This window comes from Oncorhynchus nerka, linkage group LG7 (genome assembly GCF_034236695.1).
Source record: "Oncorhynchus nerka isolate Pitt River linkage group LG7, Oner_Uvic_2.0, whole genome shotgun sequence".
Lineage (NCBI taxonomy): Eukaryota > Metazoa > Chordata > Actinopteri > Salmoniformes > Salmonidae > Oncorhynchus > Oncorhynchus nerka.
In genome coordinates this window covers 43,449,227-43,475,137 of record NC_088402.1, presented here as the reverse complement: position 1 = coordinate 43,475,137, position 25,911 = coordinate 43,449,227, and the positions used below count along the sequence as shown (strand labels likewise).

General features: G+C 41.4%; 1 protein-coding gene across 1 annotated transcript; it reads right to left on the bottom strand.

The window, feature by feature from the left end:
• Positions 1–21,575: 21,575 nt before the first annotated feature.
• Positions 21,576–25,628, bottom strand: LOC115131735 (protein Bouncer-like). Its single transcript, XM_029663686.2, has 3 exons — positions 25,437–25,628; positions 22,540–22,650; positions 21,576–22,308 (listed from the first exon to the last, which is right to left on the bottom strand). The coding sequence occupies exons 1-3, from the start codon at positions 25,486–25,488 to the stop codon at positions 22,091–22,093; spliced, it is 381 nt and encodes a 126-aa protein (XP_029519546.1). The 5' UTR covers positions 25,489–25,628; the 3' UTR covers positions 21,576–22,090.
• Positions 25,629–25,911: the final 283 nt, after the last annotated feature.

Below are 25,911 nucleotides of genomic sequence, written 5' to 3'. Positions count from 1 at the left end.
GGCTTCATTACAGACACAAATACTCCTCAGTTTCATCATCTGTCCAGGTGGCTGGTCTAAAATGACCCTGCAGGTAAAGAAGCCAGATGTGGGGTCCTGGGCAGGAGTGCTTACACTTAGTCTGCGGTTTTGAGGTCGGTTGGATGTACTGTCAAATTCTCAAAAATGACGTTGGAGGCGGCTTATGGAAGAGAAATGAACATCCACACTTCTGGTGGACATTCCTGCAGCCAGCATGCCAATTGCACGCTCCCTCAAAACTTGAGACATCTGTGGCATTGTGTTGTGTGACAAAACTGTACATTTACGAGTGACCTTTTATTGTCCCCAGCACAAGGTGCATCTGTGTAATACATTTGTGCACAAAATCTGTGAGAAATTGTGCATATAGAACATTTCTGTGATCTTTCATATCAGCTCATGAAACATGGGACAAATACTTTACATGTTGCGTTCATATTTTTGTTCAGTATATTAGCCTTTCTTGTATTTTGTTTATATCAAAGCAATCACTACATACTATATACAAAAGCCTGTGGACACCTCCTTTAAATTAGTGGATTCGGCTATTTCAGCCACACCTGTTGATGACAGGTGTATAAAATTGAGCACACAGCCATGCAATATCAATAGACACACATTGGCAGTAGAATGGCCTTACTGAAGAGCTCAGTGACTTCTAATGTGGCACCGTCATAGGATGCCACCTTTCCAACAAGCAAGTTCGTCAAATTTCTGTCCTGCTACAGCTTCCCCGGTCAACTGTAAGTGCAGTCATTGGAAAAGTCTAGGAGCAACAATGGCTCAGCCGCGAAGTGGTAGGCCACACAAGCTCACAGAACAGGACCGCTGAGTGCTGAAGCGCATATTGTGTACAAAACATCTGTCCTCAGTTGCAACACTCACTACTGAGTTCCGAACTGCCTCTGGAAGCAAAGTCAGCACAATAACTTTTCAAGAAATGGGTTTCCATGGCCGAGCAGCCGCACACAAGCCTAAGCTAATCATGCGCAATGCTAATCACAGTCAGTGTAGTCAGCTCATCTATCCCCATTGTGACCGTGTCTGTGCCTCGACCTAGGTTGGTCAAAACTGAACATGGCGGTGTTCGCCTTAACAATCTCACTGGAATAAAGACCTCCTCCATTCCTGCTATTATTGAAAGATATTGTGATACCTCACATCTCAAAATAGGGCTACTTAAAACCTCTCTGGGATAGGGGGCAGTATTTTCACGTCCGGATGAAAAGCGTTCCCAAAGTAAACTGCCTGCTACTCAGGCCCAGAAGCTAGGATATGCATATTCTTGGTACCATTTGAAAGGAAATACTTTGAAGTTTGTGGAAATGTGAATTGAATGTAGGAGACTATAACACAACCAGTTTTTTTTCTACCACCATCTTTGAAATGCAACATAAAGGTCCCAGTTCTAGCCATCACTCTGGTTGTAATTCCGATGGTGTCCACAAGATGGCAGCAGTGTAGGTGCAAAGTTTAACAGCTAGCTTGAAGTAAGAGCGAAGTATGAGAGTATGAGCTAGATTTGGATAGAAAACACTCTAAAGTTTCTACAACTGTTCAAATCATGTCTGTGAGTATAACAGAACTTATTTGACAGGGGAAACCCCGAGGAGAAACCATCCAGGAATTATTACTTTGAGGTCACTCTATTTTCTATTGATTTTCTATGGGAAACTAGATTTCTGTGGCATATGGTTGCAGTTCCTATGGCTTCCACTAGATGTCCAACAGACTTTAGAAATTGGTTGATGTTTTTCCTTTGAGAAATGAAGAAGTATGGCTGTTCAGAATGAGTGTAGAGCCAAGTGTACTCTTGTTTGGTGCGCGCTCCACGTCACGAGCTCCACGTGGATTTTATCCGCTATTGAACACAGTTTATTCCGTCTTAAATTTGATAGATTATTTACATTTTAGGATACCTAAGAATGGATTAGGAAAGTTGTTTGAAATGTTTGAACAAAGTTTACAGGTAATTTATTAGATCATTTGTAGTCATGTTGGACGAGTTGGAACCAGTGTTTTTCTGAATCAAACGAGCCAAATAAATGGACTTTTTGGGGATATAAAAAAGGAGTTTATCAAACAAAATGACCATTTGTGATGTTTCAGGGACATATTGGAGTGCCAACAGAAGAAGATCTTCAAAGGTAAGGCATGAATTATATCGTTATATCTGACTTTCGTGTCACACCTGCTTGGTTGAAATATGATTTCATGTGTTTGTATGATGGGGTGCTGTCCTCAGATAATCGCATGGTTTGCTTTTGCCGTAAATCCTTTTTGTAATCTGACACTGTGGCTGGATTAACAAGAAGTTAGGCTTTATTTTGGTGTATTGCACTTGTGATTTTATGAAAGTTAAATATTTATAGTAATTTAATTTGAATTTGGCGCTCTGCCATTTAACCGGATGTTGTCAAATCGATCCCACTAGAGGGATTTGATCGCTAAAAGTAATGTTAGATCCCTCACTTCAAAGGCAGTTATAGTCAATGAACTAATCACTGATCATAATCTTGATGTGATTGGCCTGACTGAAACATGGCTTAAGCCTGATGAATTTACTGATTTAAATGAGGCCTCACCTCCTGGTTACACTAGTGACCATATCCCCCGCGCATCTTACAAAGGCAGAGGTGTTGCTAACATTTATGATAGCAAATTTCAATTGACAAAAAACCCCAGACGTTTTTGTTTTTTGAAGTTCTAGTCATGAAATCTATGCAGCCTACTCAATCACTTTTTATAGCTACTGTTTACAGGCCTCCTGGGCCATATACAGCGTACCTCACTGAGTTCCCTGAATTCCTATCGGACCTTGTAGTCATGGTAGATAATATTCACATTTTTTGTGACTTTAATATTCACATGAAAAAGTCCACAGACCCACTACAAAAGGCTTTCGGAGCCATCATCAACTCAGTGGGTTTTGTCCAACTTGTCTCCGGACCTACTCACTGCCACATTCATACTCTGGACCTAGTTTTGTCCCGTGGAATAAATGTTGTGAATCTTAATGTTTTTCCTCATAATCCTGGACTATCGGACCACCATTTTATTACGTTTGCGATCGCAACAAATAATCTGCTCAGACCCCAACCAAGGATCCTCAAAGGTTGTGATATAAATTCTCAGACAACCCAAAGATTCCTAGATGCTCTTCCAGACTCCCTCTGCCTATCCAAGGATGTCAGAGTACAAAAACCAGTTAACCACCAAACTGAGGAACTCAATTTAACCTTGTGCAATACCCTAGATGCAGTCGCACCCCTAAAAACAAAAAACATTTGTCATAAGAAACTATCTACCTGGTATACAGAAAATACCCAAGCTCTGAAGCAAGTTTCCAGAAAATGGCGCCACACCAAACTGGAAGTCTTCCGAATAGCTTGGAAAGACAGTACCGTGCAGTATCGAAGAGCCCTCACTGCTGCTCGATCATCCTATTTTTCCAACTTTAATTGAGGAAAATAAGAACAATCCAACATTTATTTTTGATACTGTCCTAAAGCTAACTAAAAAGCAGCATTCCCCAAGAGAGAATGGCTTATACTTCAGCAGTGATAAATTCATGAACTTCTTTGAAGGAAAGATCATGATTATTAGAAAGCAAATGACAGACTCTTTAAATCTGCTTATTCCTCCAAAGTTCAGTTGTCCTGAGTCTTCACAACTCTGCCAGGACCTAGGATCAAGGGAGACACTCAAGTTTTTTAGTACTATATCTTTTGACACATTGATGAAAATAGTCATGGCCTCTAAACCTTCAAGCTGCATACTGGACCCTATTCCAACTGAACTACTGAAAGAGCTGCTTCCTGTGCTTGGCCCTCATATGTTGAATATAATAAACGGCTCTCTATCCACCGGATGTGTACCAAACTCACTAAAAGTGGCAGTAATAAAGCCTTTCTTGAAAAAGCCAAACCTTGACCCAGAAAAAAACACAAAAAAACGAATCGGCCTATATCGAATCTCCCATTCCTCTCAATTTTTTTTGAAAAAGCTGTTGCACAGCAACTCATTGCCTTCCTGAAGACAAACAATGTATACAAAAAACGCTTCAGTCTGGTTTTAGACCCCATCATAGCACTGAGACAGCACTTGTGAAGGTGGTAAATGACCGTTTAATGGCGTTGTCTATGTTCGTTTTTCTATGTTGTGTTTTGTGTTTGGCCTGGTATGGTTCTCAATCTGAGGCAGGTATCGTTAGTTGTCTCTGATTGAGAATCATACTTAGGTAGCCTTTTCCCACCTGTGTTTCGTGGGTGATTGTTTTCTGTCTTTGTGTATGTCACCAGACAGAACTGTTTTGTTTCGTGTCATTCTCTTTGCTATTTTTGTTTTAGTGTTCTGTGTTTAATAAATTCATCATGAACACGTACCACGCTGCGCATTGGTCCTCCGATCCTTCATACTCCTCAGACGATGATGACGAACGTTACAGTATATCCTGCCTTGTGGCATGCTCTGTTGAGTTTTGGCACAGGAGAAAGAAAATGTTAATATTCAGCTTCAGCTAACCATCACTAGAAATTAGAAGTATTTTTGGTGTAACAGTAATGTTATAGGCCTACTATGCTATGGTAATATATTCGGTTCTGTTATTTAAAATGCAAATGAATCATTATGGGATCTTGCATGACATTTACTCAGCTTTGATCTAACTTTACTGAACCCTGCACCATTTTGAGAAGTGGTAATCTTATATTAGTAATAATAATGTGATCAGTAGGACTATTAGGTGTAGAAAACAGATTTCGATGAGTGTTATTTTAAGCGATTGGAGCGCCCTTCATGGTTCTGAAAGGACAGCGCCAGGATCGCACAATGATGTTAAAGAAATGAACTAACTTGTGGTGCTGAAAAATAGCTAAAGGCTAGCTGTGCCATTCGGCCAGTTCAGAAACAAACAACAATAATTTGCAGTATAGCCTACGACTGTGCGATATAACTATTTGTATGCTATAGCCTAATGTCAATACAAATACATATAACTTAATGTCATTGCACTGTTTGCGAGGAGACAGTTAGTTGCGAATAGGCATTTGATTGTATTGTGTAACTTACATTGTACCATAAATACGTTTTGATTGAACACATGGTTACAATATACCCTATTACAGAATAAAAGAAAACAGAGAGGTTAACTATCGATTCATAGAATTTATTTTTATAGACTAAACATGCTATCAAATCAGTGTACCAAGTAGTGAACATAAATCATTACTATGGAGAATTGCAGGAAATTCATAAAACAGCCATAAAATCAAGCTTTTGGTGTGGTTTATTTGCATCTCAATACACTATAACCTAAATGCATTATTACCTCCAACTTGGCCTAATTCACATTTCCAATTGCTCACCCTGGCATAGTTAGAACGGGCTGTGCATCTCAACCAACAGCCAATATAGGCTAAATATCCCAAGCACTGGTACAGAAATTTCCAGAGAGGGTCAGGCTCTGTCTGGTTAGGGGTCCTAGAAAGAACAGTAATGACCTACGTGGTCACACATCATTCTGGCTTCCATTGTGCAAGAGGGGGTCTGTGGAGTTATGATTTTTATTTTTTTATTTCACCTTTATTTAACCAGGTTGTCCAGTTGAGAACAAGTTCTCATTTACAACTGCGACCTGGCCAAGATAGGGCTAAGAAGTGCTACACAAACACAGAGTTACACATGGGAATATACAAATGGGCAGTCAATAACACAATAGAAAAGTCTATACACAGTGTGTGCAAACGTTGTAAGATTAGGGAGGTAAGGCAATAAATAGGCCATAGTGGCAAAATAATTGCAATCTAGTAATTAAACACTGGAGTGATAGATGTGCAGAAGATTAATGTGCAAGTAGAGATACTGGGGTGCAAAGGAGAGAAAGAAATAACAGTATGGGGATGAGGTAGTTGGGTGGGCTATTTACAGATGGGCTATGTACAGGTGCAATGGTCGGTAAGCTGCTCTGACAGCTGATGCTTAAAGTTAGTGAGGGAGATATGACTCTCCAGCTTCAGTTATTTTGCAATTTGTTCCAGTTATAGGCAGCAGAGAACTGCAAGGAAAGGTGGCCAAAGTAGGCTTTGGCTTTGGGGATGACCAGTGAAATATACCTGCTGGAGCGCATGCTACGGGTGGGTGCTGCTATGGTGACCAGTGAGCTGAGATAAGGCGGGGCTTTACCTAGCAGAGACTTATAGATGACCTGGAGCCAGTGGGTTTTGCGACAAATATGAAGCGAGGGCCAGCCAACAAGAGCATACAGGTCGCAGTGGTGGGTATTGTATGGGGCTTTGGTGACAAAATGGATGGCATTGTGATAGACTACATCCAATTTGCTGAGTAGAGTGTTGGAGGCTATTTTGTAAATGACGTCGCCAAAGTCAAGGATCGGCAGGATGGTCAGTTTTACGAGGGTATGTTTGGCAGGATGAGTGAAGGATGCTTTGTTGCGGAATAGGAAGCCGATTCTAGATTTCATTTTGGATTGGAGATGCTTAATGTGAGTCTGGAAGGAGAGGCAGACACATGGTGAATTTAAATTTTTCTTTAACGTTCTGATTGGCCAAAGTGGTCAAGCCTCAGACAGGCCTCTGCAGTGCGCTGCAACCTGGTCTCAGAGCATTTAGTTTAATTCTGTTTGTAAATCTGAGACACCCCATTTAGTATGGTATGTATTCATTTGTGGATGTCCATCACCCATTTTGTATGCAATGTTCCGAATGACAATTATATGTAACGTACTATATATTACAAATTTGCAAAAAGTATATGTTACAAATTCTAGCTATGTAGCTAGGTGGCTACCATCTGTCTTATGTAACCATACCAAATGTAACATATCATACTAATTTGAGCGTCCCGGATTTACGTTTACTATGTTATGTCTATTCTATGAGACCAGACTGTGCACACACGTAACCTACAGTTCTTCATCATTCAAGTTTCCTTACGTGCTTCTCCGGTGTAGCAGTTGAGTGGAGTCACACACCATGTTCACACCATGTTCGTGGAAAAGAATGATGTCCCAAAGACTCCAAACACTGCACTGCTTACAGGTCAATGACTGGGCTATGGAACATGGATGAGAGGCAAGAGAAGTTGATGAATCACGTAAAACACAATGCAAACAATGATTCCGTAGGTACTGTAGATAGGAACACCTGACTGAACATGTGCTTGTCACTTATCACGAATGGCATCAGGTTGAAGAATGCAAGAAAACAGAATGACTTACCCATAACTCACCCAGTAATTAATGATCAAAAGCTGTATGTATATAGAGTAAGATGAGTGGTCTACTCTATTGTATAAATTGATATTATACACAAGGTACAGCCCTGAAACCAGGACTGTCCACTGGGTTCTCTCATCTACAAGCTCGCTAATTAAATGTGGTTCAGTCATTACAGTGGAATGAATATCATGTAATTAGTGAATGTAACGCTACCAAAGGAGACTCAATTTGTCATATCAGAACGGCCTAGGTTATCAAGGCACAAGGCTATATCCAGATGCAGACACAGGAGTCAGATGGTTGGAGTCTTAATGTTTATTAATCCAAAAGGGGTAGGCAAGAGAATGGTCGTGTACAGGCAAAAAGGTCAAAACCAGTTCAGAATCCAATAGGTACTGAAGGGCAGGCAGATTCAAGGCAGGCAGGATGATCAGGTGGAAAAGTAGTCCAGAGTCAGGCAGTGGACAAAACCGAGAAGACTGGCAAAAGAGAATAGAAAAGGAATACGGGGGAAAACACGCTGGTTGACTTGACTAAACAACCAGACGAACTGGCACAGAGAGACAGGAAACACATGGATAAATACATGCACCTGGAAGGGGTAGAGACAGGTGAAACAGATCAGGGTGTGACAGTACCCCCCCAGGGACGCCTGGCGTCCTAACTGGGCGCATACCTGGCCGACCGGGGTGTCGGCGGTGGAAATCGGCAATAAGGGCCGGGTCCAAGATGTCTTTAGCAGGAACCCAGCACCTCACCTCTGAGTGGTCCAGATGGATGAGGATGGGTGCTGTTGTGAACCAATGCTTCAGGTCCACAAAGGCTTTGTCGACAGCAGACCATTTGATCGGTACCTTGGGAGAAGTGAGTACCGAGAGGGAGCCCACCAGGGTGCTGTAATCTGAAATGAAACGATGGTAGAAGTTAGCAAAACCAAGAAACCGTTGCAACTGCACCCTGGATGTTGTTTGAGGCCAATCCACCACTGCTTTCACTTTCCAATATCCATCTGAACATTGACCTCAGCAATGACATATCCCAGAAAGGTGATAGTAGAGTGGTGGAACTCACACTTCTCGGCTTTCACGATCAATTGGTTCTCCAGGAGGCGCTGAAGAACCTGTCTGACATGAAGAACATGTTCTTTGGCAGATCGAGAAAAAAACAGGATGTCGTCAAGGTAAACGAAAACAAAACGCTTCAGCATGTCTCGGAGCACATCGTTGACCAAAGCCTGGCGTTGGTGAGTCCAAATGGCATGACCTGGTACTCATAATGTCCACTGGCTGTGTTGAAGGCTTTCTTCCACTCATCCCCCTCGCGTATCCGAACCAGATGGTAGGCATTCCGAAGGTCCAACTTGGAAAACATGGTGGCCCACTGGAGAGGTTCAAACGCAGAGGAGAGGAGAGGTAGGAGGTAATGATTTTTAACAGTAATGTCGTTAAGTCTCCGGTAGTCAATGCACGGATGCAGGGTCTTGTCTTACAATGTTTATTAATCCAAAAGGTGTAGGCAAGAGAATGGTTGTGTACAGGCAAAAAGGTCAAAACCAGTTCAGAGTCCAATAGGTACCGAGGGGCAGGCAGATTCAATGTCAGGGCAGGCAGGATGATCAGGCACGGGGAAAAGTAGTCCAGAGTCAGCCAGAGTCAGAGCGGGTTGTGAAGAAAGCGCGACAGCTCCTTTTCCCCCTCAGGAGGTTGAAAAGATCTGGCATGGGCCCTCAGATCCTCAAAAAGGATTGCATCACTGCTTGGTATGGCAATAGCACCGTCCTCGATCACATGGCACTACAGAGGGTGGTGCGTACAGTCCAGTACATCACTGGGGCTGAGCTCCCTGTCATCTATATTAGGGGGTGTGAAAGGAAGGCCTGGAAAATTGTTAAATAGGAATTTCACCCTGAGGGATCTGCGCTTGTTTTCATCATGTCCGAGGCATTTCTAGGTCAGTGAGATGTGTTTCACACGTAGTTTCCCAGGTAGAAAGCCAATTTTGGGCTTTGCAACCTATGATAGCTTCATGTGTATTTATGGGGGGAGGGGGGGGGGGGGGGGCGAGAGCTCCCCGATGGCTCTATGTAATACTGAGCACACTAGACGTTTTTGTGCGTGTAGATATGGTTGGCCTTGTTCAATGCAGCCGTTTGATGTCTTTATGCAATGTTCCTATTTGCGGATTCATTGCTAAATGTAGTAACCTGGTATATTTATGTTACCAATAGATGGCAGTATTGACTCAAGACGGAGGTTTGCTTTACGCTATCCGTAGCCGTTTTCTATGTCTGCCGAATATAAACATGCTTGAGAAAGCCTCATGTAGCTTACGCCAGGTGCGTTCTGGGAATGTTACAATTAAATACTAAAACGTACTTACGTGTCTGGTGTCATCAATCTAAGAAGCATCTTAAGATACTACACTAAATATACAAGCTGACAATAAAATTATAGTCTCTGAAAGACTACAGCTTGTGTGGGCATGTGCTTCCTGCTCTGGTCCTGTCCCTTTTTTGAAGGGGAGGCGGACACTAGCAACACAATCCTGAAAGTACTGACTAGACCGCACTGGCTTAAAGTGATTCCTCTCATCAACACACATTTGACAGTGTACCTTTTTATTTATGTTCTAGTTGACTTTAGTGTATCTACTGAGACTCATATTGTGTATCGCTAACATATTATTGTGTTACAGTGTGAGAAATCTAATTATTTTTCTAACTTAAGTAGCTAGCTAGGTAACAGTGTCTAACCCCATTCCGTACAAATTTGCGTAACAGCGGCATTCAAACGAGGCTGCAATGAAAACGAATGGGACTGTAGCGGCTGTGTTGGAATCAAAATACGGGTGTGAACTACATTTCTCTTCAAGGGTTGATTGACATGGTAATGGCCTGATTGTATTGGAGAAAAGTTGAGAAAACTGACCCCTCTGACGCTGTACGTTAAATTATGATGGGTCATGACGTAACGTATGCAACTCATTCTGTGTCGTACAGCCTCTTTCCAACAGGCGCTTCTCACGCAGATTAAAAACAAGAAAGGGACAAGGATAAGGGGGATATGTAGTCAGTTGTACAACTGAATGCATTCATTTTTTGAGTCAACACTGCAAGCCATCATGACTCTCAAAAGCCTCGACAGCCGCTGTTCCTTTCTGAAAACTTTAGCGCCACCCTAAAAACCAGATTCAAATTCGATACAAACCTTCAAATAGGTGTAATGGGAATTTTAATGTTAGTGCTTTTCTTATAACCAATTTCTCTGTTCATGCAAGTGTTTGACTGAACAAATCCTCCTCTTCTCAGTAGCTGCAATTTGGCAGTACGCTCAGGCCGTTGAGAACAAACTAAAGATATCTCAGTTCCAAGGTGTCAGCTTAGAGAGGAGAAGCCTCGTGAGGTGTTGGTCTGTCACATGTTATGAAACAGTATTGGTCGATTGTGTGAATGAAACAAAACGGTAATCATTAATGAATTATGCTAAATCATGCAAATATAACTTGTCTGTGTATAGCCGTATATAAAACAACTGCTGGGTCTGCCCAGGGAGAGCTCCTGATTGACATGTGTACTATGGTGCATTGAGCTGGTTGGAACCTCTCCAGCGCGCTGACAATAAACATTGATTAAATTAAGATTGACTTTGAATGTCCCTGTGTAAGAATTTTACCACAACATAAGTACAATTGAAGTCGAAAGTTTACATACACTTAGGTTGGAGTCATTAAAACTCGTTTTTCAACCACTCCACAAATTTCTTGTTAAAAAACTATAGTTTTGGCATGTCGGTTAGGACATCTACTTTGTGCATGACACAAGTAATTTTTCCAACAATTGTTTACAGACATATTATTTCACTTAAAATTAACTGTATCACAATTCCAGTTGGTCAGAAGTTTACATACACTAAGTTGACTGTGCCTTCGAACAGCTTGGAAAATTTAAGAAAATTATGTCATGGCTTTAGAAGCTTCTGATAGGCTAATTGACATCCTTTGAGTCAAATGGAGGTGCACCTGTGGATTTATTTCAAGGCCTACCTTCAAACTCAGTGCCTCTTTGCTTGACATCATGGGGAAATCAAAAGAAATCAGCCAAGACCTCAGAAAAAAGTCAAGTCTGGTTCATCCTTGGGAGCAATTTCCAATCAGAGATTTATTGTATCTTGATTGTAAAACCTTTTCTCTTTTTAGACTTAGATATGGCTACTAAACAGCAAGTTACAACGGGTAAACAACCAGCTAGGTTCACCAGCAAATGTTAACACATGACAGGAGTTGTCTAGCTAGTTAGCCTGGCACCTGCTAACTTGTTATACGCCATGCCTTGATTTTGTAACTTGTTAGTAAACATGTACAATCAGCTCCTGTAAATAATTTTACTAGCTACCTATGTAACATAATTGATGAGGGTTGACATTTGTTATGATTATGAACGTGGATGCATTTGAATCTCATAAAATTATAGTTATGACGCCAAGATAGGATTCAGAACAGATGTAAATAACAATTATTAGCTATCCAGCAAGATAGCTAGCTAAGTTTACTAGCTAAAAGTGAGGAGAAACAATAATACCCCAATTTACTGTTGTAAAATCTCAAACGGATTATTACAATTACTACTACTATTAAAAAAATATTTGCCTAAGCATGCTTGATAGACATGGCTGCAGCTAGATACTGTCTGCCTACCTACCTAGGTAAATTTGTACGGTCTGGTCACTGTGCAAAGGTTGAGGGTTGTGCAATATTTATTTCTATTAGGGTAGATATTGTTCTAAATGTAATGTCTGTGCCTGTGCACATGTATGCATGTTAAACTATTTTACTCTAATGTTGATGTTATGCTAGCACAGTTCAACTGTCGTTCAAACTGTACAATAGAGCAGAATATATTACCATGTGGTGCCTGGGCTTCTTCCTGGAGTGAATTCTAGATGGATAGAAACATAAATATTTTGCCTGCGTGTGTCATTGTAGCACAACTGTATCCCGTGAATCACAGACGTTGCTGGCACCTTAATTGTGGAGAACAGGCTCGTGGTAATGACTGGAGCGGAATTGGTGGAACGGTATCAAATATATCAAACACATGGTTTGCAGGTGTTTGATGCCATTCCACTTGCTCTGTTCCCGGCCATTATTATGAACCGTACCCTCAGCAGCCTCCCTTGCCGTGAACTGTATCCTTCTCGATGGATTGGACAATATGCTGGATTTTAAGCAGAAGATGACTCAAGAGGACCTGAAGGGTAGTTTGATCATGGCAACACTCCTCCCACAGCTGTACAAGTATTCCCTGAACTTTACTACACTGATCATACTGTATTTTCTTACTGTATGTTTCTTTGTGAATGGCAATTTCATTATGACCAACTCTACCATCATCTGCTGATCATCATCTGATGTAACACCAGATAATGTTATTTAGCCACATATTTTTAGATTCCATTACTGGGAGTTACAGGATAGGTACTGTTTGGTATAGCACAGTGAATTTCCGTCCAACCTTAGCGATGCTGTCTTCTTCCTCGATTTGTGGAAACAGGAGTTTCATAAAATGTCTGTGTCCAGTTGCAGGCGGTCAGTTTGAATTTCAAAAATGCTATGTTATTCAAATGAATACAAGTTTTGCTCCATGAAGTAATCTAACAATGTGTATGCCACCATCTTGTCTATTTCAAGACTTCTCTTTTACTTTTTATTAATTAAGTATTTATTTTAATAACAGAGTATTTTCAACTTTTTAAAAAGGACCACCTGCAACTGGATGCAAATCGAGGACAAAGACACTATCGCCAAGGTAAGGTTGGTCAAAAGTGCTCTGTGCTACACCATATAGAACCTATCCATTAACTCCCAGTAATGGATACCAAAAATCTTTGGTTAAATCACATTATCTGGTGCAACAATCTGTAGCTACAGTTCTCTGCACTTTACTACACATGAGACACACTCCGACACACTGAACTGCATACTGTGTTTAATGTTAATTTTAACATATAACATTCTTGTTGAATACCCAGTTCTGCGAGTTAGCAATAAACAGTGTACACTCCCCCTGTATTTTAGATTTTGACAAATAAACATTCTTTGGCTATATCTGAAAATCAAACATATATTTGATGCCTCAGAGCAATGTACAGCTTAAATATGTTATGTCAATCCATAAAGCCAGAGTACTTTCGAAGATTGATATATTTTATGGTGGTTCTGCATGGTCCTATGCTGTTATGCCATTAGTTGTTGCAACAGCAGCAACTACTTTCCCTAGGGTCCACACAAAACATGAAACATAATTCAGAATGACATAATACAGAACATCAATAGACAAGAACAGCTCAAGGACAGAACTACATAATTTAAAAAAATGGCACACATAGCTTACATATCAATGCATACACACAAACTATCTAGGTCAAATAGGGGAGAGGCGTTGTGCCTCGAGGTGTTGCTTTATCTGTTTTTTTTAAACGAGGTTTGCTGTTTATTTGAGCAATATGAGATGGAAGGAAGTTCCATGCAATAAGGGCTCTATTTAAAACTGTACACTTTCTTGAATTTGTTCTGGATTTGGGGACTGTGAAAAGACCCCTGGTGGCATGTCTGGTGGGATAAGTGTGTGTGTCAGAGCTGTGTGTAAGTTGACGATGCAAACAATTTGGGATTTTCAAAACATTAATGTTTCTTATAACAATAAGTGATGCAGTCAGTCAGTCCTCAACTCTTAGCCAAGAGAGACTGGCATGCATAGTATTTATATCAACCCTCTGATTACAATTAAGAGCAAAAAATGCCGCTCTGTTCTGGGCCAGCTGCAGCTTAACTACTGTAGGTCTTTCCTTGCAGCACTGGACCACATGACTGGACAATAATCAAGATTAGACAAAACTAGAGCCTGTAGAACTTGCTTTTTGGAGTGTGCAGTCAGAAAAGCAGAACATCTCTTTATTACGGCCAGACCTCTCCCCATCTTTACAACCATTGAATCTATATGACAGGTTACAATCTAAGGTAATTTAGTCTCCTCAACTTGTTCAACAGCCACACCATTCATTACCAGATTCAGCTGAGGTCTAGCCATTAAGGAATGATTCGTACCAAATACAATGCTCTTAGTTTTAGAGATGTTCAGGACCATTTTATTACTGGCCACCCATTCCAAAACAGATTACAACTCTTTAAGGGTTTCAGTGACTTCATTAGCTGTGGTTGCTGATGTGTATATTGTTGAATCATCAGCATACAGTGGGGAGAACAAGTATTTGATACAGTGCCGATTTTGCAGGTTTTCCTACTTACAAAGCATGTAGAGGTCTGTAATTTTTTATCATAGGTACACTTCAACTGTGAGAGACGGAATCTACAACAAAACCCCGAAAATCACATTGTATGATTTTTAAGTAATTAATTAGCATTTTATTGCATGACAACAGTATTTGATCACCTACCAACCAGTAAGAATTCCGGCTCTCACAGACCTGTTAGTTTTTCTTTAAGAAGCCCTCCTGTTCTCCACTCATTACCTGTATTAACTGCACCTGTTTGAACTCGTTACCTGTACAAAAGACACCTGTCCACACACTCAATCAAACAGACTCCAACCTCTCCACAATGGCCAAGACCAGAGGGCTGTGTAAAGACATAAAATTGTAGACCTGCACAAGGCTGGGATGGGCTACAGGACAATAGGCAAGCAGCATGGTGAGAAGGCAACAACTGTTGGCGCAATTAAGGGAAAATTGCTGAAGTTCAAGATGACGGTCAATCACCCTCGGTCTGGGGCTCCATGCAAGATCTCACCTTGTGGGGCATCAATGATCATGAGGAAGGTGAGGGATCAGCCCTACATGGCAAGACCTGGTCAATGACCTGAAGAGAGCTGGGACCACAGTCTCAAAGAAAACCATTAGTAACACACTACGCCGTCATGGATTAAAATCCTGCAGCGCACACAAGGTCCCCCTGCTCAAACCAGCGCATGCCCAGGCCCGTCTGAAGTTTGCCAATGACCATCTGGATGATCCAGAGGAGGAATGGGAGATGGTCATGTGGTCTGATGAGACAAAAATAGAGCTTTTTGGTCTAAACTCCACTCGCCGTGTTTGGAGGAAGAAGAAGGATGAGTACAACCCCAAGAACACCATCCCAACCGTGAAGCATGGAGGTGGAAACATCATTCTTTGGGGATGCTTTTCTGCAAAGGGGACAGGATGACTGCACCGTATTGAGGGGAGGATGGATGGGGCCATGTATCGCCAGATCTTGGCCAACAACCTCCTTCCCTCTGTAAGAGCATTGAAGATGGGTCGTGGCTGGGTCTTCCAGCATGACAATGACCCGAAACACACAGCCAGGGCAACTAATCAGGACTACCTGACATGATGACTCCTTGCTGTCCCCAGTCCACCTGGCCGTGCGGCTGCTCCAGTTTCAACTGTTCTGCCTTATTATTATTCGACCATGCTGGTCATTTATGAACATTTGAACATCTTGGCCATGTTCTGTTATAATCTCCACCCGGCACAGCCAGAAGAGGACTGGCCACCCCACATAGCCTGGTTCCTCTCTAGGTTTCTTCCTAGGTTTTGGCCTTTCTAGGGAGTTTTTCCTAGCCACCGTGCTTCTACACCTGCATTGCTTGCTGTTTGGGGTTTTAGGCTGGGTTTCTGTACAGCACTTTGAGATATCAGCTGATGTACGAAGGGCTATATAAATCCATTTGATTTGAACTAAGGAGTGGCTCCATAAGAAGCATCTCAAGGTCCTGGAGTGGCCTAGCCAGTCTCCAGACCTGAACCCAATAGAAAATCTTTGGAGGGAGCTGAAAGTCCGTATTGCCCAGTGACAGCCCCGAAACCTGAAGGATCTGGAGAAGGTCTGTATGGAGAAGTGGGCCAAAATCCCTGCTGCAGTGTGTGCAAACCTGGTCAAGAACTACAGGAATCGTATGATCTCTGTAATTGCAAACAAAGGTTTCTGTACCAAATATTAAGTTCTGCTTTTCTGATGTATCAAATACTTATGTCATGCAATAAAATGCAAATTAATTACTTAAAAATCATACAATGTGATTTTCTGGATTTTGTTTTAGATTCCGTCTCTCACAGTTGAAGTGTACCTATGATAAAAAATTACAGACCTCTACATGCTTTGTAAGTATGAAAACCTGAGAGTAGAGGGCCTAGAGAGCTGCCCTGCGGTACAACACACTTTACATGTTTGACATTAGAGAAGCTTTCGTTAAAGAAAACCCTCTGAGTTCTATTAGATAGATAGCCCTGAATCCACAATATGGCAGAGCTTAAAAAGCCATAACACATACGGTTTTTATGGTTATGGTCAATACTTTCAAAGGCTGCACTAATATCTAACAGTACAGCCTCCACAATCTTCTTATTAGCAATTTCTTTCAACCAATGTATGCTGATGATTCAGTCATTTGTGTCAGTGCAGTACATGTGAGTGCCCTTCTCTATAAGCATGCTGAAAGTCTGTGGTTAATAAGAGCTGGCAGCAAGCTTAAAGGTCTGCTGTTAGAACCAGTAAATGACGCTTTACCACTCTTGGGTATCGGAATTCTTTGGCTTGCCTCCAGGCCTGAGGACAAAGACTTTCCTCTAGGCTCAGATTAAAAATATGACAGATAGGAATGGCTACAGAGTCAGCTACCATCCTCAGCAGCTTTCCATCTAAGTTGTCAATGCCAGGAAGTTTGTCATTATTGATCTATGGCACATTCAATCTTTGGGGAAGATTGAAAACAACAAACAGTAGGGCTCTAGACAGCCACAAACCCGGGACAATCCGTTGTCCCAGCCACAATGGCTAACCGCGTCACAGGCCACGTTCAAGAAAACCCCGCTAGCTTGATATGCAACTGGCTAGCTGCGATGCCAAATAGCTCCTCAGACCCGACCTTGGTCAACAGGATCACTGCAAAGAGACAAGCAGTCCCAGCAACTGATGCCAACTGCATCGCGGGATCCAAACTAAGAAGCTAGCTAGCTACCAAGAACTTTGGTATAGGTGTCAACAGATTGGGAAAATCTAAGTGTTGAGACAGACTAGTGTATTGTTTAGGGACAATGAGGGACATTGGGAGCTGCTTTTAAGAAGATCAGTCAACAAAATGAAAGGGCTGGGGGTCTATAGAAGGTGTAAAGTAAGGGCAATTCTTACACAGTATGGCACCTTTCAATTGTTCTCATACACAACAATACATTTGCTGTCTCTCTAAGCACAACCCTGCAGAACTAAAATCCCCTTTGTCATGTCAAAGACATATCTGTAAACGTCCCGCAGCCCAATGACTTTGACAGATCATTCTTGTCAGTAGTTGCCCTTGGCAGAGGATTCTTTTAGACATGTCTTTGTATTGTGTTTTGAGAATCTGTCAGCCCTGCTCCTGCTCCCCCTCCCTGGCACTCAAGGGTGCCAGGCTGCCCATCATTGCGCACACCTGTCACCATATTTACGTGCATCAGCACTTCTTTGGACTCACCTGGACTCCATGACTTTGTTGATTGCCCCTCCTATATCTGTCTGTTCCTCAGTTTGATCCCTGTGTCAGTATTAATGTTGTTTTGTTTCCACTGTCCAGACGCTGTCCTTGTTTTGTTTCATGACGGTTATTTATCAAATATTCACTCCATGTACTTACTTCTCGTCTCCCAGCATCTGTCCTCAAAGAATGCTGACACCAATATTGGAAGCATCTGGGAGTGTTTTTGGTTGTTTTGGTTGGTGACGTCGGGTCCGGGTGCCGCTGCCGAAGGAAATTGGGGTTTCTCAGCTGGCTTGTCAGGCTTCAACACCTTAGGTGGCTCGAGAGGTTTCCTTGCCTTGGTTGGCTCGGCAGGCTCCCACCCCACGTCATGCTTCAGCCGGCTCGTCAGACTCCCACGCCTCAGCCGGCTCATCAGGCTCCCACACCTCAGCCGGCTCGTCAGGCTCCCTCGCCTCAGCCGGTTCATCAGGCCTGCATGCCTCAGCCGGCTCGTCGGGCTGCCACTTCGCCATCATTACACACACCTGTCATCATCGTTACGCTGATCAGCACTTCTTTGGACTCACCTGGACTCCATTACTTTGTTAATTGGCCCTTCTATATCTGTCTGTTCCTCAGTTTGATCCCTGTGTTGTCATTAATGTCGTTTTGTTTCCCCTGTCCAGACGCTGTCCTTGTTTTGTTTCATGTCGGTTATTTATTAAATATTCATTCCCTGTACTTGCTTCTCATCTCCCAGCGTCTGTCCTCACACAATTTGCAGATTGAATGAGAATGAGGTAGTTGTGTCATTACTCTTATATACCTTTCAGTGTCCCTTGCTGGTTTTTGTCCCACAATCTTGTTGTGTTCCATAACCGCAAGGTGTGTCCCCTCCCTCATGCTCGTGTACCCCAAATTCTGCTGCTTTGGGGTAACTTTTCAGCAGGGCATTGTGGAATGATTCCAGATACCTGAGTTTTACTAAGAGAAAAGGGGTAGACTAAATTGATTACATAGTCTGGAAGGTATTCTGTGGACCTAAGGCTACATCTAACCACCTTGAGGCCGATACGTAAGCATATTAAATATCAGTGATACTATCAAGAGCAGTGTGCGGTTTCCTTTTTCCTTCATCTACATCTAACCACCTGAAACCCCATAACACGAACACAAACCCATGCAAACAATACCCAATTCATATTTATGCCATACTTACTGTAAATTACAAGCCATCAGCTTGTAAATATTTTTGCCAACTTACCTGTAGAGCTAGGGGTTGGAAGCACATGCTGGTGGAATCAGATTCTGCACCACCTACGACAAAACACACAACAGTACAGAATATAACCACCCCAATAATTGTATTGATCTAAAATGCATTTGGAAAGTATTCAGACCCCTTGACATTTTCGACATTTTGTTACATTACAGCCTTATTCTAAAATTGATTAAAATGTCCTGCGTTGTCTTGGCTGTGTGTTTAGGGTCATTGTCCTGTTGGAAGGTGAAGACCTGGAGCAGGTTTTCATCAAGGATCTCTCTGTATTTTTCTCTGTTCATCTTTCCCTCGATCCTGACTAGTCTCCCACTCCCTGCCGCTAAAAAACCTCAATCAGAGCACGACAATTGAATCCATTTTAGAATAAGGCTGTAATGTTTGGAGTCCATCTGTGGTAAATTCAATTAATTTGACATGAGGCACACAGCTGTCTACATATAAGGTCCCACAGTTGACTGTGCAAGAGCAAAAACCAAGCCATGAGGTCGAAGGAATTGTCCGAAGACCTCCGAGACAGGATTGTGTTGAGGCACAAATCTGGGGAAGGGTATCAAAGGATGTCTGCAGAATTGAAGGTCCCCAACAACACAGTGGCCTCCATCATTCTTGAATCGAAGATGTTTGGAACCACCAAGACTCTTCCTAGTGCTGGCCGCCAGACCAAACTGAGCAATCATGGGAGAAGTACCTTGGTCAGAGAAAGACTAAGAACCCTATGGTCACTCTGACAGAGCTCTAGAGTTCCTCTGTGGAGATGGGAGAACCTTCCAGAAGGACAACCATCTCTGCAACACTCCGCCAATCAGGCCTTTATGGTAGTGTGACGACCATCCCACTGTCTGCCGTATTCTTTCTCTTTCCTCTTGTTTTCCTTATTAGGATGTCGGTGGGAGGGTCATCAGCGAAATGGAACACACCTGGGCCTGGGTGTATCCCTGGATAAATACACCTTTTCTCCATTCATTGAGGAGACTCTCTCCATGCAGAAACACGGTTTGATTTTGGTTGTGGCAATTTTGTGGCCGGTTTGTTTGTTTGCTTGCTTTGGTACCTTTCAACACTCCTTATTATCACCTATACACGCAACCAGTCACTTACGCTACTGATTACTGACTACACACACCATTGTTAATTGTATGTTAATTGTTAATTGCCTTCTGCCTACAACATCTATTGCATAGCTTGTTTTGTATAGTATGCTTTGCATAGTTTGTTTTGTTTTTGGTATGTTGCATTGAAAGTGGCTAATATTGCGTTGATTCGATTACAATTGCCACAGTAAAGGGAAACATTGATAGTGTTAACAGGGAAAACTTTAGAAAGTTGAGTGAAGTTCAGTCTTGTGCTGCTGATATTTCTTCTGCTCTGCAGTCCTGGGGAGCTGGGTGGCAGTCTCAGGCTAATACGCCCACGCAGCTTAGAAAGAACAGGATTATCTGTAATCATGGTAGCATCCACGTTATTATTTAACACAATACACTAATTACTATTAATTTCTATTGGGCACAACATAATTCAAAACACAACCACAACAAACGGCATATGCATCCAACGAGGTTTGTAGAGTCACAAGCATGATCTAGTCGTTGCGTTCTAGGAATATGGGATCAAATAGGCAACATAACGTTTGAAAACTTTAATACACATAAGTGAATTGGTCCAAATACTTATCACCTTCAAATGGTGGGACTAGATACATAAAGTGCTTTCATTTCCAAAAGGTAAAACAGATATGTATGAAAATACGCTCAAATAAAAGGTGCCGTTCTGTACTGTCGGCTCAAATGAAACATTTGATTTCAAATCCAAAATGCTGGAATATAGAGTAAAATAAAAATGTTAATCTTCACTGTCCAAACACATATGTAGGGGGCTGTACCATCATCCCACATCAACAATTTATAGCCTTAGAAAATACAATCACAGAGTACAGAATTTGCTATTAAACCTTAAATCATCAAAACTCATCAAATCACAACCTATTACTGTATCTGTCTTTGAATATTGCCTTAGCAACAAATGATCTGATAGGACTTACCCACTGTTATGAAGACCACCAGGACAGAAAGCCCTATCAAAATATTAGTCTTCATCTTGTAGGAGGGTAGTGTTTGTTGTTTACAATAGGAGTTGTAGGCCTAACCCCTAATGAATGAGTCTGGTTCAAAACGTGCTCACTTAGAGCATGGGGCCCTTTTCACTCGGGGCCCTCCTTCCAGCTTTGGGACAATCCCCCCCAGTGAAAATGGAGTTCCTTTAAAAATAATTATAAATGTGTCATTGTTTTTCTTTTTTTTGGGGGGGGCTACATTTTGAGAAACACTGACTTAGAGCATGGTGAGGAAAGATTACTAATAAATGAATGTGGGAAATTCCAGTTTCCTGCTAAGTGGGTCGTACATGATAGGAGACTTGATTATAGGCTACTATAATGAAGTATAACAAGTTTTATCCTCTTCCATGAAGGTGCGAAGAGGATGTTTGTCGGTATAGAAGAGGAAGGAATGCAGACAGGATTTGTCACATTGGAATGCTCAGTCAAAAAGTGAGTTAAATGTGTTTAGTCTTTATTTTATTATTTGTTCAACCATTTCACACACACACACAATGTAGTGTCTCATAGTTGTAGATAATTCTTTAATGTGTAATATGTTTATTTATTGTACATAGAATACATAGAAATGTTATCTTTATAAAAGAGTACAGAGTGTAACATACTCACTGGGGAAAATGAAAAGTTGCTAGATAATGATAATTGATAGTGACATGAGTGAGAATTTATGCCATTAAAAAGTACTTGCCTCACACAAATAAGTTCCCAATATAAATACAATGACATTGATTGAACTGTACATTACGATGCTGTAGTAGGATGTTGTTTAGCCTAGAGGTAAAATCAGTTTGAGTTGGTACTTGGAACTAAAGTTTAGTGAAACTAGCCTGAATAAACATTGCAGTCTTTCCCAGAAAAAAAACAGTTTCAGTATATTGTGTTTTTAAGAACTACAATACACTTCAATGGAAACCTATGGAGGAGGTCTCCTTATTGTGAAGGGTTAGTTTAAGTGAAAGTGCTCCAGATGGCCACCAGGGCGGCACCAAGGGCCACAGTGAGAGGGAGTTGGATGGCTACGGCCCCATTGCACTGGTTGGTGCTGCAGCAGGTCTGTGTGACGGTGTAGCCGGCTGTCAGGATGCTACCAGTGGATGTGGTGTTGCAGAAAGCTGTGGCCAGGCAACCCTTGCGCTTGAGATTCACGATGCTAGTGGCATTGAACACTGGAAGAAGGAGGAAGAACAATTGCAAATACAGGTAGTTTTTGTTTGGGTAGTACTTTAATTTACAGTACAAATATTACTAGATATTATTAACTGACAAATTACATTCTGAAATGGGAATTACACAGTAATAATCTAAGAATTATACAGTAATAACCTAGAATTACACAGTAAGTCAATGACCTATTTTTATTGTAGCTTTCTACTTGGACGAAACCACAGGGTCAGTACCTGCTTCTGCAGTGAAGCAGTTGGGCTGGTCGGTGCTACATTCTGCAGTTGAACCAATAAAACAAAGGCTGGACAACCCCACAGTACATGTGTTGCACTTCAGGGACTCGGCTGTGAGATGGAATGAGAGAAAGATGGAGAGACAGAGAGCAACGAGGAGAGAGAAGAAAGAGGAGAGAAACAAATAAGATTGATGTCATCATGACACTGTACAATGACACATGTACAAACATACACATCATTTATTTATTTTGTATTTTCTTTGTTCAGTCCAGTCCAGCACAAAATAAATATTAGGGTAATACCTGGCAGTTTAATTAATGAATTGAATGACTCTATTTTGACTACTTTAAATGATTGATTGTACAACCATACACCCAGAGAGAAATTATTATTGGACTGAAAAGCACTTTTAGTGGAGTGTTGTCCTATTAAAGTTCCCATTTGGTCACGTCTGATAGTAGGAAGTGGTGTAAAGTACTTAAGAACAAATACATGAAAGTACTATTTAAGTAGTTTTTTGGGGTACCTGTACTTTAATTTACAATTTATATTTTTTACTTTTACTTTTAATTCACTACACACCTGAAAAGAAAACAATGTACTTTTTACTCCATACATTTTCCCTGACATTACATTTTGAATGCTTAGCAGGACAGGAAAATAGTCCAGAGAACATCCCTGGTCTTCCCTGCTGCCTCTGATGTGGCGTACTCACGAAACACAAATGTTTTTTTGGTAAATTATGTCTGAGTGTTGGAGTGTGCCCCTGACTATCCATAAATAAACCGAACAAAAATATAAATGCAACAATTATCCATGTCTACCGGATGTAGATGTCCTGGGCTGGCGTGGTTACGGTCTGCGGTTCTGAGGCCGGTTGGACGTACTGCGAAATTCTCTAAAACGAGGTTGCAGGGGACTTATGGTAGATAAATGAAAATGTAATTCTCTGGCAATTATCTGGCAATTTAATTCAGGTTAACTGAAAAGCAATCTCTTCACTGGAACTCCAGTATTCTCCAACCTGCTTGAAGTTTGTTAACAAAAATGTATTTAAGGACCAAAAATCTGGTGGTTACCCACACCAATAGTGTTAGAGCAAAATGGTACTTAGCATCATCTGGATATATGTGTGCAAAAAAAGTCAAACATTCACCTTCTGCTACATTTTCTGTCAACTCCAAGGTATACACCACACTTCTCCAGTGGATGTGTCGTAACATAGTCTACCTGAACACTTCTCCCTCGCTCAAATAAAGCTGTGCCTATTCAGAGATCGTTGGCGTGGGAAACGGCAAATTCGCTGAGCAAATCTGAGTTATTGAGAATATTTATTTTAATCTGGATATTTTATTCTTCAAATATAGCCTAATTTCGGATCTCGTCAATATTTTGCATATTTTCAGACAGGTCCGAGGTCAGTGGCCACCGGAGTATGAGTGGAGCTGAGCTGGAGCATAGCGAGGAATAGAGCATGCCCAATTTGACTGGAGCGCAGAGCAAGATTCCCAAAAGCTGCAGCTGCAGCCTTCGCTGCTCCAGTAGCGCACACTTCATGAGCTGAGGGAATACCCGGTCTAGTATGCATTGGAAGTCTACTTGTGTGCTGCTATAGCCCCTTGGTTTAGCTATTGTCATGGAGTTTGCTAAATATTTTCCTTGCTAAATCAAGGTTACTTACAGGAATGAGAACCAAGAGCAAGAGAGGGAGTGCGGTGATGTAGAGTCCAGAATCATTGTGGAATCTGAAAATACACTTATCCCGAAAGCATGATGGTTTTCTTACTACGTGCACATGCTAATAGAAAGAAACCAGGTGGGTAGATAACTAAGTGTGTCATTGTAGCAAAGTATTTATTTACTAAAAATCAGATCTCTTCAACGTTTCGTTCATTTTTGTTCTATTATCCATACAATAGGCCATCATTGATTTTGTCCCAATATTCCCATGTTCAATGAGTTTTCCGTTTTGATTGAGTTATTTTGCCTAAAAACCTTTAGGCAAACCTATTCTCTGCTGTTTAGCCTTTTCTCCAGGCACCATCGCATGAGCCTGATGCCACAGACCGGCCAAACTCGTGTTTCTAAAATTGAATTACAAAAATGAATTCAAACGCACTAATATGTCATTTTTCATTTAATTTGTATTAAATTCTAAGGAAATTCAAAGCTAATGTCCCTACCAGCCGATTGTGTCGCACTCGCAAACGATTCACACTATATTTATTTGTAGGCTATAGCTTTGAAATATAAATAACATAGACGAAATAATTCATTGCCATTCCTTCTTAGGCTCCCTGTCTGGATCTTGACCTATTTTGAGTGTTTATATGCTGTAGAATATGACATTTAGCTTATTTGAAATGATGTGCGCTTCTTCCATTCACGTGTTCATGTTTATTCAAAGACTTTTCATTCAAATCCATATGGTTTGGTTTCAATACTTCAAAAGCAAATCGTAGGTCCAGGTAGTCGCACAAATAGATGGGTGTTGGTTAAATTGTGATTTTAATGAATGGCGCGAATTTGGAGTCGCAGTTTTTTATTTTTGTGAGCTAGGACTGGTTTTTAGCGAAGCGGTTGGAAAGGTGGTTGGAAAGGATGTACAGAGCCATGCGCGACCACCACCATGAGCGATAAACGGGATTTCCGACTGTTCAACTCCACTCACATGCAAGCATGATCCAACCGAGCTTGACTTTTTACGCACCCATTCTTCATATCTCCAGTCTTCACATTCTTTGTCATGATCGCAAACAAAGAATCAGTTAAAAACGGTTGTGGATTTTAACGGTCATTTTTTCCAATTTACAAAAAAGTATTTTTAGAACAAGCCCCAATTTGTCTAATGAATAATAATAATAACCTTCCCAGAGAGAATAAAACCAACTTACCGACAGCAAAGAGTCCCACCAGCGCCACACATCCCCACATTAATTTGTTCATCTCTATCCAAGTATAGGGAAAAATATCAAAGTTCTATAGTGAGTATAATGAGTATTGGAATAATGCAACTCAGATAATCCAGAGTCCAAATTGCAATTTAATGAAGTGTAGAGCTGTGTAGAATGAGGAGCACCAACTTGGACAACCATTTATATGCTGAGGGTCAGGTGCTGTTGGAGATTTTGGAAACAGGATGTTAATAGGGTGTAACAGGCAACAGGGTCATATGACACCCATAAGTGGACAAATTGAGATGTTGATGAGTAGTATGAGAGGAATGGCTGATGTGGGTGGAGAAAAGGTTAACGAGTGCTTACAGATCAATGGCAGGGTAGAGAATCAAACAAAGGGAGTATGATGTTATGTTTGCGACTCCTGTACTTACCCAGAGATAAAGACAGAGGAGGAGGAGGAGGGAGAGAC

Coding starts and splice junctions, on each gene's coding strand:
- LOC115131735 (XM_029663686.2), bottom strand. CDS start 25,488: ATGAACAAATTAATGTGGGGATGTGTGGCGCTGGTGGGACTCTTTGCT. Junction 22,651..25,436: donor GGTGGGACTCTTTGCTGTCG/GTAAGTTGGTTT, acceptor TCCATCTCACAG/CCGAGTCCCTGAAGTGCAAC. Junction 22,309..22,539: donor CTGCTTCACTGCAGAAGCAG/GTACTGACCCTG, acceptor TCCTTCTTCCAG/TGTTCAATGCCACTAGCATC.